At 33.7% G+C, this 13271-nt stretch overlaps 1 protein-coding gene across 3 annotated transcripts in view; it reads right to left on the minus strand.

Annotated features, from left to right (window-relative positions):
* The window catches only part of LOC122517975 (neuromodulin), a 39748-nt gene that overhangs the window by 2637 nt on the left and 23840 nt on the right, over positions 1–13271 (minus strand). For all 3 annotated transcript variants that reach the window (XM_043636612.1, XM_043636610.1, XM_043636611.1), the window contains exons 2-3: positions 11925–12231; positions 11266–11399 (exon numbers count right to left, since the gene is read on the minus strand). In XM_043636612.1, coding sequence (XP_043492547.1) covers positions 11266–11399; positions 11925–12027 — 237 coding nt within the window. In that variant the 5' untranslated portion in view covers positions 12028–12231. The remainder of the gene's footprint in view (positions 1–11265; positions 11400–11924; positions 12232–13271) is intronic.

A 13271-nucleotide genomic window follows, 5' to 3' on the forward strand; every position in this document is an offset into this window, starting at 1 on the left:
TGGCTTCTAGGAGAATCCGAGAGAAGATCCTGATGCATCTCAGTTCTCTAACTGGATTTACGAAGGAGAGAGCGAGAAAGAGGAAGGATAGTGCTAGTATAGGGATAAAACTTTATTCGAACACGTATTTTCAGTTAAATTGTGGCTTGCTAGCTTAAGGGATCGTGGTAATTTAGGTTTCAGTAATAAATGTTTATTAATAGTTACACGATATTCGAGAAATCACGTCAATTTTAATAAACTTTTAATATAATATTTTTTTTTATTTATTTATGTATAATAAATATGAAATATAATTCACACACACACACACACACACATTAGCGTTTAATAATAAAATTGAATCAAATTGTAATTGCGATATTCAATATCGAATGCACGTGAAAAAAAGTATTTATTTGAAAAGGCTCGCGAAAAGAAGGATCCGTTTTAGCGAAATGAAGTTTTATCGAGGATTCATCGTTCTCTTAGCCAAGGATTTCTAAATCTACGAGGAACTACTTAAACGAAAATCTCAGCTTAGCTCGGTTTTCGCGTGTTGAATCGTTTCGAGTCGACACATTACGAAATATCCGATCGATCGTTGGCAAAACATGCCGAAGAGGGTGGTTCGAGTTATGAGCTCCAAGAGAGATTCGTGATAAGGCACGTTCCAAATCTAATATTATACCTTTTTACATTTATTATTCAAATTTGGGGACTAATTTCGTAGTCCGATTATACAGTGATACTTTCTATTACTCGGATTTATCACTTTTGTTTAAAGTATTTTTTTTTGTCAGGTTATCGCGAGTACTTGAAAAATCGTGACTAGAGTTATACGGGGGACATTAGTGGGACAGAAGTTTTGAAAAGAGATTAATATAATCGTAGATCTTCCTTAACGATTTTCTATCGTTACTACAATTTTTCTTCTCGTCGAGACAGCTTTCCGTGAACATTCAAAGAAATCCTTAGGATTCCTGCGAGGGACCGCTAACGTTCTATTTCTTCTTCCATACCGCAAAACCTTTTCATGTCTTTTCCATTCTAACTTTCCTTAACTTTTCAACGTTTTTCGAGTAAGCGAAATATATTTTTCGAATAGCGATTCGAAGTTTGAAGGACGAACGAGATAATAGGAGATACAAGTATTTTACGATGAGCTAGAGAACTTAGACATTTTTGTCGTGTATACGATCAATCATTTTGATAGAAGATCGATCGATACCACGTTCATTTTATCAACGTATCTTACTACTCTAACATTTTTTCCTTTATTCCTCCTTCACTCCATATTTTATTATTATTTTTTTTTTTTTTTTTCTAAACGAAGTGGCAATAAAATGAAAAATGTATATCCTCGAGTTTATATTAGAAAATCGAAGTTTATTTATTTTTTTGCTTAAAAGTTCGTACTTGGAAAATATACTTTTTAAAGGTGATGATCGAGAATCGAAGTTAAAGAAGATTATAAAGAAATATGAAAATAAAATTAGGGATAATTAATAATTGCGTCTTAGGGAAGTTGGACAGGGTTGCGAATTTAGAATTCGATCTTATCGAACGTTTCGTCCCTTCATCTGGATTTCTTCGGCAACTGAAATTTTATTAAACGTAGTTATTTTAGATTACCTCGATCGTTAAAGTTTGTTATATCTCGCATACAAATATAAATATATTTCATTTATTCGCTGATATATAAGATACTACAAATTAAATAAAAAAAAAAGGACAAATTTACGGATATACGAGTACAATAAAACTCTGACATAGTAGAGTCGGCATGAAATTGAATCGAGTTTATCTCAGTGTTCTCTCTCTCTCTCTTTTTTCTTCTTTTTATTAGCAGTTTCGTTGATGAAAAGGGCTACTACTTGTTTCTCGTGTTAGTCGTGGTAAAAAGGCAAGCTCGAACTTGGGCTTTCTTGGAAGATTCGGGTCGAAAAAATATAAGGAAAAGGAAGAGGAAAAGAAAAAATAGAAAAACAAGAAAAAGAAGAAGAAGAAAGGGGGGAAAAAAGCAGGACCATACAGCAAGGTAGAAGAGAGATGCTTTGAGAAGGTGAATGCGATGCGATGCGCTCGTGCAATGTCTAGCAAGCGACGTTAGATAAAGGAGACACGAAGAGCACTTTCGGACTTTGGTATAAGAGAGGAAAAGAGGAAGAGAGGGAGAGAGAAAATCCTCTTAGTTTTCAACGAGAAGGAGCAGCAGTAGCTCTCTTTTCATCCTTCCACTCAGACCAATACCCTATCACTTGGATGTACACGACTTTTCATGGGTTCCTATCTGGCTTACGTGACAGGAAATGGTTCCTGCGTTTTTCCAGATCAATCGAGATATTCTCCTTGATTCGTTTCGGTCTACGACGTCTATAAAAGAAATAAAAAAAGAAAAAATAAGGAGGAAAGCCAGGGAGAATCTTGATTTTCTAGCCTTGGAAGAGAAAATTCTTAACCCTTGTTTCTTCCATTACGTGTTACAACTTTTAATTATATATATATATATATATAATTTAATGATGAGTTTATGCACCACAAAATTACACACATTTATGAATTTGTGATTTACATCTTTTTGAGTCGAGATAAAAATAATAATGCATTTTGAGAAAGTACTGCGAATAGAATTAACACCTGACTCGAATAAAAATAAAAAGTAGAGAGTGTGCAAAACCAATTGAAGAGAATATAAGAGAGAGAAGGGGCTGCTTTTTATTTGTCGGTACTTGTAATGCACGGTACTCATTTATTTATACCTCCAGGTAGCTTTGTAAATCTGCAAGGTTGAACTAGGTCGATTCGAGACCACTGCACTTGCCGTTTGCACTAATACAAACTCGTTCTCTACATTTCCCAGTCCTTTTTTCTTATTTTCTTTTTCACTTTTTTATGGCATTAACGTGATGCACAAAAGTGCTCAATTTTTAATTAACGATTTCAATCAAGACATCTTCCATTTTCATTTGAAAATCATTCTCGTGTTTCCAAATTTGATCGATCAATAAATAAACAACCGAAATTTCCAAGAAATTTTCTATATTTTTCGTTTCCCTGTCACAAATAATAATATTATAATACCTAACGATAAAAAAAAAGATAGTAAGTAAAATTTACAGCGTTTTGTATAAAATTAAAAATAAAATGATCAATTTAGAAGAAGCATCATCATCCACTTGTATTTCTGCGAAGAGAACATTCCTTTTTTTTTTATGTTAGTTAAAGTTAGTATCCAGTAAAATTTAGTACAGGATTATCATAAAAATGAAATAACATGTTAGCGATACAACAAACTCGTTTGTTAGAATCATGGGAAGAAGTCGTATTGCCAACGTTTATGTTGTTTCCTCTACTTTGATTAAAATTGTATGGTATATATATATATATATTGTATGCATATTATTTGGGTTATAGTCGTGTTCGTTAGTACGCACTTTATGTATTGAGGCCATTCTCGTGAGAACAATGCAAGGAACACGGATAAACTTTGAATACGCCGATGCATATACGTAAACGTACTCTCGCACACACACGCGTAAAACACATGTGATATGTTCTCTGTAGATATGTTCTCTGAGTAGCACGCAATATCAGTGGTCCAGAGAGTCAAACGTGTCTCTCTTATGTACACGTTTGCTGTTTTTACCTCCCCTTGTTTTATTATTTCTTTCCACTCGTTGCATTTCACATTTCATTATTGTGGAAAAATCAAATTTCTATCGCAAATCGTTCCCTCTTATTAGTTTACTTTTTTACAATTATCTTTTAGAAATGATGATTTTTTTTTACACTTGACGTATATATTAAAAAGGTTTTCTCGAAACGATTAAATTCCTTCGCGTTTTGATTATCCTTTTTGCATTGGTTTTTAATGAATCGAAAATAAATTTATGCGCCTTTTGTATTGACTTCACTCCATACACGCGTGTAAATAGCGTTTGACGACGTAAAAATTGAAAAATGTCTCTTAGGTTGAATTATAAATCTTTCTTTAGTTGAATTTTACTAGCAGTCTTTTTCCATGAAAATTGAAATTTTCTATTCCGTTAGTCGAGATAAATCCAGTCAGAAACTATCCTCATTCGGACTTTTCATCTTCTTTATTCCTTTATCCCACCGGCTCGCGTTTAATGTCTCTCGTTTAGTTAGACTTTATTGGTATTGAGAATAATGAGCAAAAACAAAATCTGTCTAGTGTTACTTTTTTTTCTTTTATATTTAATATGATTGAACTAAAGAGTTTTAAATTTTACCAATAAAATCAAAAGAAATTGAATCTTTTTTATTTTCGATTCCTGAATTTTTATTATTTCTTTTGTCTTTTGCGAACTGAAAACGATTATTTAAAAAACAAATAATTTAAAAATAAAACTGTAGTATTATTGAAAAGATGAATAAAATATATTTTCTATAAAAATAAACTCACGATCATGCATGGCATTCGATTTCAAAATGAAATTATAGGAGTTTACATTGGCGTGCTGTATTATGCATATATGTCAGATACTTTTTTTGGTATTATAATAATCAATAAATCGAGAATAATATTATAGAAGTTGCGCTCGAGTTCGATTATATCATACTTTTTTCAAAGGGAATATAAATTAGAAAATACGAAATCGTTCAGAGGGAATAATAAATAAAACGAAGTTTAGTTCGCATAAGTTTAGGTTTTTATTGGTCAAGCTTATCAGAATTTTCTCCATCGGTAAGCTTTTCGTATAAATCATTCTAATATTTTCTTCTTACTCTTTCCTTTTTCTTTTTCTTTATTTGTCTTATATTTTCTTCCTTTCTTTTTTCGATGTCAAACTTCAATAGAAAATTTATGCGAACTCGTAAACGCGAATGTGCTTATATTCCCCGTTTCTCAATGAAAGTTTTTAATTCTTTTTTATCACAGATATATATATACGCGCACACGTATGTATCTATGGGGAAACATATTCTATTCGAAAGTCGAGCAATATCTAACTTTTCAATTCGCTATGGGGAAAGAAAAATCCTCGAAAGTTAAGTCATTTACTTTGGCGAATAAAGTTTTTTAAGATGCTGCTAGGATAACGTTCGTAGTGAAATATATAAAATCGATATATTGTTTCTAATTATTCTAATATATTAAATATTACAAAAATACTTTTCTTCTCTCTCTCTCTGTTTATTATATTCTTTTTCAAACACTTTTTCCAAAACTATCGGATAGACGTAAAAGAAAGAAGTTGATCTTCGTATACTTATCTCTAACTTTTATATCCAATTGGAAAAAGTCACAGGTGTCACACGAGTAACGTGGAATATCATATTTGGGAGTACTAAGAATACGCGCACAGACGCGCGCATACATATGTCTCAATCTTATTTCATATCGAAGGAAGTATATATATGTAAATGCAAATCGACTAGGTTGAAGGAAAGGTAGGTAGACTAGTCAACCCTAGAATGCTATTTTCAAGGGACACTTTATCGGAGTTACGTAGAAACACGCGAGCATGCAAAGACCCGTGTCAAGTATGCCGATGTTTGAGGAAGTTGTTCGCCGTTTGATGGGCGGAGTGCAATAGCTGGTAACCTACGAAATTGCCAAACAAATTCGTTGAAAAATCAAATCCAGAACAGTCCCCTACATTTTCAAAATGATTCTAACATTTCTACAATGTTGTAATTTGACGAAATTATCGTTTTAATCCGAAACCTTCAAAGTTTATCCCCTTCCTTTTATACATTTTTCATTTTATCGAGAAATCGAAATAAATTGCTCTCAGGTTCGTCATTTGATTTTGTAAAAAAGAAAAAGAACAGAGTTAATGACTCATATTGAATGACATTTTGATGTTCCAAAGGAAGATAATAGCGTTGAACATCGAAAAAGAAAAGTTACAATCTGTGTCAAGGGTTGTGATTTTTCTACACCCGTTTGCTATTATTACCAGGGACAACGTATTATTTATTTTACCTTCGATTCGAGTATATATAGGATGTTACAAAATTAATCGTTTCATTTATCGAATGAACCAAAAGATATGAGACAACGATCAAACCGTGTTAAATAAATAAGAATTTGATTAATTCGTTTAAAAGATTTATATAAATACAAAAGTCAAGAAATCATTAGAAGCGAAGCGATACATTTTAGTACACCCCGTAGAATACAACGATATAATATGTTCCATTTCGTGAACTTTCAAACGAAATATCGATTACTTAAGGGACATAGTACCTTTTACCGTTGGCATTTAATTTTAAAGTTACTTTTATTCAAAGCCCGATACATTTTCCTATACTTTTTCCTATCATAATTTACAGTCGCAATATCAATCTTATTCGTTCGTAATCACTTTCCCAAAGAAATCTGTAATTCTAGATCCGTCGGATGTTTCCACATTAGCGAAGGACTATCAAATTTTCAATCGACAATGCAAATCAAAGAGAGAAACAGGATTGTTTGCATGTGAAATGGTACTTACAAAGCAAAGCTTTGCGTGAAAATACGAACGGTGTTCTAATGATTTAGGTAAGAGGATCTCTCCCTCTCTCTCTTTCTCGTTAAAGCTATGATAATTTAATAATAAAGTTAGTCGTTAACATGCGAACAACAGCAGCAGCAGCAGCAGTCTCTTGTAAATTTGCGTTAGAAAAGTTTCTTATTACCTGTATTGTGCTTGATTTTATACCTTCGATGTTTCCTTAAGATGAATTACGATGCAATTTAAGTACCCCTGTTAAGGACTTCTCGGTATGCACAAGTGGTACGCGAATTGCTCATCGTCAGGGGCATTAATAATTTTCCAATTTATGGTTTAATAGATTAATAATTCAATTGAGTATCTATCGTTAACTTCTAACATCAAACCTAGATTCTATTCAAATGTTTATATTTTTTATTCAATAAGATATTGCATATACTCAGGGGGTACTATATTTTCTATACATTTTATGATGGATCAGAAATGTTATTAATGACTTTGCTAAAAATCACGCGTATTCTGATATGCAAAATTACTATCTTTCACGATTTAAGTAATAATAATATTAAATAAATAGGTAGTCGTAAAAAAAGATTGAAAAATTTACCATAAAATAATGGACTCGTTTGAATAAGAATATTGCTTTCGAGTAATATCGATATCCCGAGAAATTGAATTTACGTTCAACCACAGGAACGAACTCGATCGGATTCGGCTTGCGGAACACGCGTATCAATTAAGTTTTGATTCGAACATCGATTCGGATCGGTCGACGTTGTTTCTCAACTCTACGTGCTTCTACAGCTGCCAAAGATTCTTCTTCAATGGTCTGATATCTGATACCGAGGAATATCCGATTTCTACGATTCATAGATTTCACCGTGTGTTATGAATATTAATGTGTTTGTTCTAAACTTAAGATTCTCGAGTTAATCTCGCCTACGTCGTAGTTAATTAATAGAACAATCTTAGTCAAGGTAAAATATCTTTCTCATTATCTAAGAAATTTATTATCGTTACATTCTAATAAGAGATACGGAAGATTAAGCTGGGTAATTAAAAGAATAAAAAGCTCGTAGAAAATTGATGAAAAATGTAATATACGGAGTGTCCCACGTAACTCTAGTCACGATTTTTCAAGTACTTGCTATAACCTGACAAAAAAATACTTTATACACAAAAGTCGATCTGTTTTTGATCGGCTATATAATTTTGGAATTATACCTCATATTTCCTTCGATATATGTTGAACCTTAAAACCTTTTAAAAGTAAGAAATAACCGCAATAATTAACTTGTAAATTTCGCGAACGCACCCAGAAATTGCACAGTTCGATAATTTCGGTAAGGCTTGGCTTAATCTCTTTCCGTGGAACAGTCAACTCGAGTATTCATTTAGATAGTTCTGTATGTGTGGTTCTCCCGAAAGTTCGCGTAATTTTCTACTTAATATGGAATAGGGGAGTAGTTTTGCGGATACATTAAAAGGGAATTATTTATCTATGCTGTGAATGTGTGGACGCGCGTATATGTGTATATTTTATGAAGAAAGTACGTAAAAGAGAAGCGGGATAGTCGTTTGCATGAAATGTAAATTTTCTTTACGATCCATCCGCTGATACTTCGGTTGAGAATCGCTGACTTTTCGAGTTAATAACAAATCGAAAAACAAAATTAACGATCGATCGCGACTGTGCGAACGAATACGAACGTTGATAGAAATAATCGAGAAAGGTGTTACGAGTGACCTACATTTCGATGTTCGCGACAGCCACCCCTCCCCTTTCCTCCTTCCCGAGGTATAAATAAAAAAATATTTAAAAAAAAATCACAAAAGACAAAAAGAATAAAACAAAATTACGAGGGCGAATCGTAGCTGTTCTACGCTCGCCACTTTTGAAAAGATTTCTCGAGTCGTGCAATTTATCTTTGCGGAACGTCTCGCGCGTGCACTTTTTAAAAATACATACTGACATATACAAAAATGAAAGAAGAAAGGAGCTTCCTAGTTCGAATGCAACATCGCATGCCTATTTTATTATATTATACGTGTTTCCTTTTACACGTTTCACTGTGGTTAATTAATTAATTCGTAAGGAGTATAAATTTTCATGGGGATTTCTCGAGACAGAAAATTTATTTATGAGACAAAATAGGGAGGAAAGAAAGAAGGAAGGAAGGAAAGTAAGAAATAAACGAAACGAAATAAGGGAAAAGAATCAGGGAGGAGGAGGAGGGACCCGAGGAAGGAGTTGGCGAAAAGCTCATTGGGATTTTATGCAGGCAGCATTTTCGGCATCATTAGAAATCTTGTCGAACGGCTTCTTCTATGCTCGGTGATGCAAAAAAGGAACTCGAAACGGATGGTTCATGAATATTTCAGTGCTCTCTTCTCGTTCCGAAGAGAATCAGGTCGATATCAGAAACGAGGTCCTTCTAACTTGTCCTTCAAAAAATATATCACCGAATGGTCTTAATGCATATGCATATGCAAAGATATATGTACGTAAACGTGCATGTCGTGAAAAATTTGTATATTATTGCGCCCCTTGACTATAGGCAACCCTCCATACGCGATCGAATGGAAGGAAATCATTAATACAGGAATCCGAATACTTATATATATATTATCAGATCGATATTCAATCATTATGCAAAGCATCGAGAAGATATTTGCACGGTTGGAATGATTTAGTTCGATTTCATATCGCAACACCTGTTTTTCTCCATTCTCATAATACATTTGACAACATTGTACGGAAAGGAAACTCGTGTTATCCATTATCGGATGGGATAGGAAGGAATATCATCGCGAAAGTCTCTACTCTAACGTTCTCTGTTAGAAGCATCGAGAGAAATCTCATCGATCACGTTCTAGTTCTTGACGGAAATAATTTAACTTCTCGAGGAGAATCTGAAGGAGCAACAATTTCTCTTTTGTTCAAATAGAAAATGATGAAGATGAAAACGATTAAACTACGACTCGAGAATGGTTTTCTTTTATAAATTAGAACATCGCGTATAAAACTTTAAACAAAAACAACAAACTTCATTTGAAATAAATATTCATGAACATGTATCATTGTAAATATAAAAATAAATTGTAGATTTAATATGATTATGCTTTACGTATGATATCATTTAAGTCATTTTCATAATTCATGAGTTTAGGTTTACAATATTGAAAGTGGCTTTACGTGTATCTATGTATGAATGTATGATTTAGGTCACGCTCGATATCTCATCGGCAGATTTAAGCTAATGATAATATTTCGTGAACCAAAAGATTATATATATATACATAAAATTAGATAAAAATATGAGGGTCTACGGAAATAAAAAAGAAATATATATAAAATAAAAGGAAGAAATATATTCCTTTTGGGAGAAACGGATTCCTCGGCGAATAGAATTATTGAATATCGGTATATAAATTTGAATGAGCATCCATTAGCTAATTTACAAGGGTAAACTTCGTTGCTCGTTATTGCTCTTCCTCGCTCTCTATCGATGAAATCGATTTTCGCGTGTAAATACATGTATTACGTATTCATGTGTTGTTGAGTACTTCCGATCACGTTCGAAACGGACGAAAAGGTCGATCGTGAGATTTGCCGCTATAGTTCGTGAATGAAATATCGTATCGAGTCTCTTCTCCTAATAAGAAAAATAAAAGCAAATAAACAAGAAAAAATAATATCCGAATGAAAAAAAGTTTTCAAAAAGAATAAAAATAGTTGTTTAAAAAAAAGGAAGAAAAAGAAGAAGAAGGGTCGAATGTATTAAAGTCGATTTAAGAGCAAAACCACTTAGGAAATGAAGGGCGTTGTTGCAGTGTGCAAAAAGTCGAGATGCTTGGTTTATCTATTTCGAAGTATGCTAACTTAAGAGGATGATGATAACCAAGAGAAACAAGACGACGAGCTTTGATACTATCGATCCTGATAAAGAGAACCCGTACAGTCTGTCCTATAAGTTTACCGATTTTTCATTTACTTTGAAATTCGTCCAATTTTTTCTAATTAAAATAATATCGATATATTACAAAATCTATTAAATTCGGAATAATATATTTTTCCGATCTAACTGTACGCGTGTATGATCTCCAGAGACTTTTATTTTTCTTGATACTTCCTATCCGACGAGTAACACGCTTCGATTCACACGAGGCCGAGATACCTTCCAAGCTTTTTCAAATGCATTTTCTCGACGCGCGAGAATGCATCTACGTATCTATTATTATTATTATATTTTCTGGCTGTTACCATTCGCGGTGTTGGCATGGTAACCAATTTTTTCTTCTTCTTTATATCGTCTCTTTCTCTTTCAAAATTAATTCTTCTCAATCCGTTCGACTCGCAATCGGAGTTATTCGCATTTTCCTTCGTACATCTTGAGATTTCAAAATCTGAATGGTCAATATATTTATACTTTGCAAAAATGTTTAAATCAAATGTTTTTTCCTTTTTTACGGTTGCAGATTTATAGGACAACCTGTATGTTTATCGAATACCATGAAAACGAATAATTCTCGATAAGAGAAGAGTAACAGCTATCGTTTCGCGAAGATATATATCGCTCTATCATTGCATAGAAAAAAGCTTTTATCGACCGATCGAACGAGAAAGACAGATAGTCTGCCTATACGAGATTTTCCACGGCAATTTCTGTTTTTACAGTGGCGAGAGAGCGGGAAATATATCGGGCGTCTTCGAAACAAACTAACTGTACAAATTATTTAGAAAAATATTAGGTCGGGCAAAAAGAAATGTATTATTTTGTCGATGGATGGCTTTAGCGATCGATATCTCGTAACTTACCTTTTTCTCTATTTTGGAAGCAGCATTTTCAACAATTTCTCCCGCCGTTTTGACGAGAGCTGATGCGGCTTGCTCTTTTCTCGACATGTGGCCACGGAAAGATGCTTGTATCTTTGTTGCTGCGTTGCAGAGTTCTAATAATTATTGAAAAACGAGAAATTAATTTCATTTGTAAATAGGGGTGCAACGAATCAATAGTTTAGATAATTCTCGTCTTTCGAAACTAATCGCGAATGATCGATTACTTTTTTTTTGACGAAGGAATTGACCCGAGATTAGATGAAATAGGAATGGAGAGCATCGTTTCTTTCTTCGATTTTCGTGATTCGAATTCTCAAGAGCGATGCCACTACTATTACGTGTCCGACGATGGGCTCAAATGCTTTCTTCGATTGCGATTGTGCCGGGGAAAAAGCACGCTTTGAGAATTCTCGATCGCGTCATTTAGAATCGTGATAAAAGCGTCTCTATTCGGGTTTATCGATTTAATATATTGTTATATTATACTCGATGAACGATTAATTTCTAAAAATATTTATAAATAAGACGAGTCGAGATAAATTCATTGTTTTAAATAAACGAATTAATTGCGAGTAGGTCGTCAAAAGTTTCTTTCGTATTAGTTAATTCAATTCTAAATATAACAAATAAAAATGTACCTTTATCGTCGGAACGGAATTCCTGTTGCAATTGTTCCTTGGTCGGCTCGGATTCTGTTTCGTTGGTCCCCGTTTGTTGTTTCGAGGTATCAGTCTCTTTCATACTCTTTCTCGCGTGATGTCCGCGAAATGCTGCCTGTATCCTCGTAGCAGCTTCAATTTTATGCTTATCCGAATGGTCCTCTTCCTTTTTCTTCTAATTTTTCTCTGTCTTCTTCCTCTTTCTTATCCTCCGTCTTATCTTCCTTCGAAGCCTCCTCCGATCTTTCTTTCGAATTGTTTTCTGTTTCGCTTACTTTTCGAATATCTGACACAAACAATTCATTTTAATCGATTAGTATATTATTCGACGTTACATTATTTTCATATATTTAATAAAACGGAACAAAATGAAATAGGATTGGAAGCGAAAGATTTTTTAGTCGCAAATTTGAACTTTGTTAAATGATAAATCTGATCGTTAATTAGCTATAAACAAAAACAACAACAACGAAACTAATGAGAGAAAGAAAGAAGAAAAAGAAAAAATCGAGCTCGACGCAAATTACTTCTCGTTTCGTATTTTTCAATTTTCGAGTATATTCCGCTGTCTTTTTATAATCCTCGCGAAAAATCGTGGTCAAAAACATACGATTCGTAAGAGGAGAATAGAAAAACTAGAAAGAACAAGATGAAAGGAATAATTACGAGCGTAAGCTTACACATTCGTATACATAAAACACACGCACGCGTACCATAAATACGGAGACAAAAATACACGTACGCTTAGACACAAAAGTGTGTTTTAAGAGAGATATACACGTGTGTCACTTACAGTACGACAGCAATGATTCACGCGAGTCTTTCTCTTTGTATCGTTTGCGTTCTCTCATTTTCTTTTTCTCTCTCTCTCTCTCTCTCTCGAACATTTGCAAGGAATCCGAAGTCTAGTTTCTCTTATTTTTCTTCTTCCTAGAGAAACTTACACCCCCGAGCCATTACCGTTCGCGATATCGAGTGACTATATCATTTCCCTCCGAACCCAAGCCCTATCTCTTTTTTTTCCATGTTTTTTCTTTAAACGTGGAAGCATTTATGCAGAAAAGAGAGAGGAAGAAGAGAGATAAAGAGAAAAATAAAGGTATTTTTAGACTATATGAAGAAGCTTTTAGTTCACTCGACGATTCAACATTTCTACGTTTAATAATTACGACTGTATTTGCCGTTGAACAACAGAGGACTTCAACGAAAAAGAAGATAAAATTATGTCGAAGGTGTGCTAGCGGTGCAGGTAGCTATTGGGTTTGCTTGTAAAAGGGTGGAAAGGGTGGGAAGGAATGAAAAGAACGACGGGTCTCGTCGTAGGAC

This window comes from Polistes fuscatus, unplaced genomic scaffold (genome assembly GCF_010416935.1).
Source record: "Polistes fuscatus isolate 324 unplaced genomic scaffold, CU_Pfus_HIC Scaffold22, whole genome shotgun sequence".
NCBI classification, from domain to species: domain Eukaryota; kingdom Metazoa; phylum Arthropoda; class Insecta; order Hymenoptera; family Vespidae; genus Polistes; species Polistes fuscatus.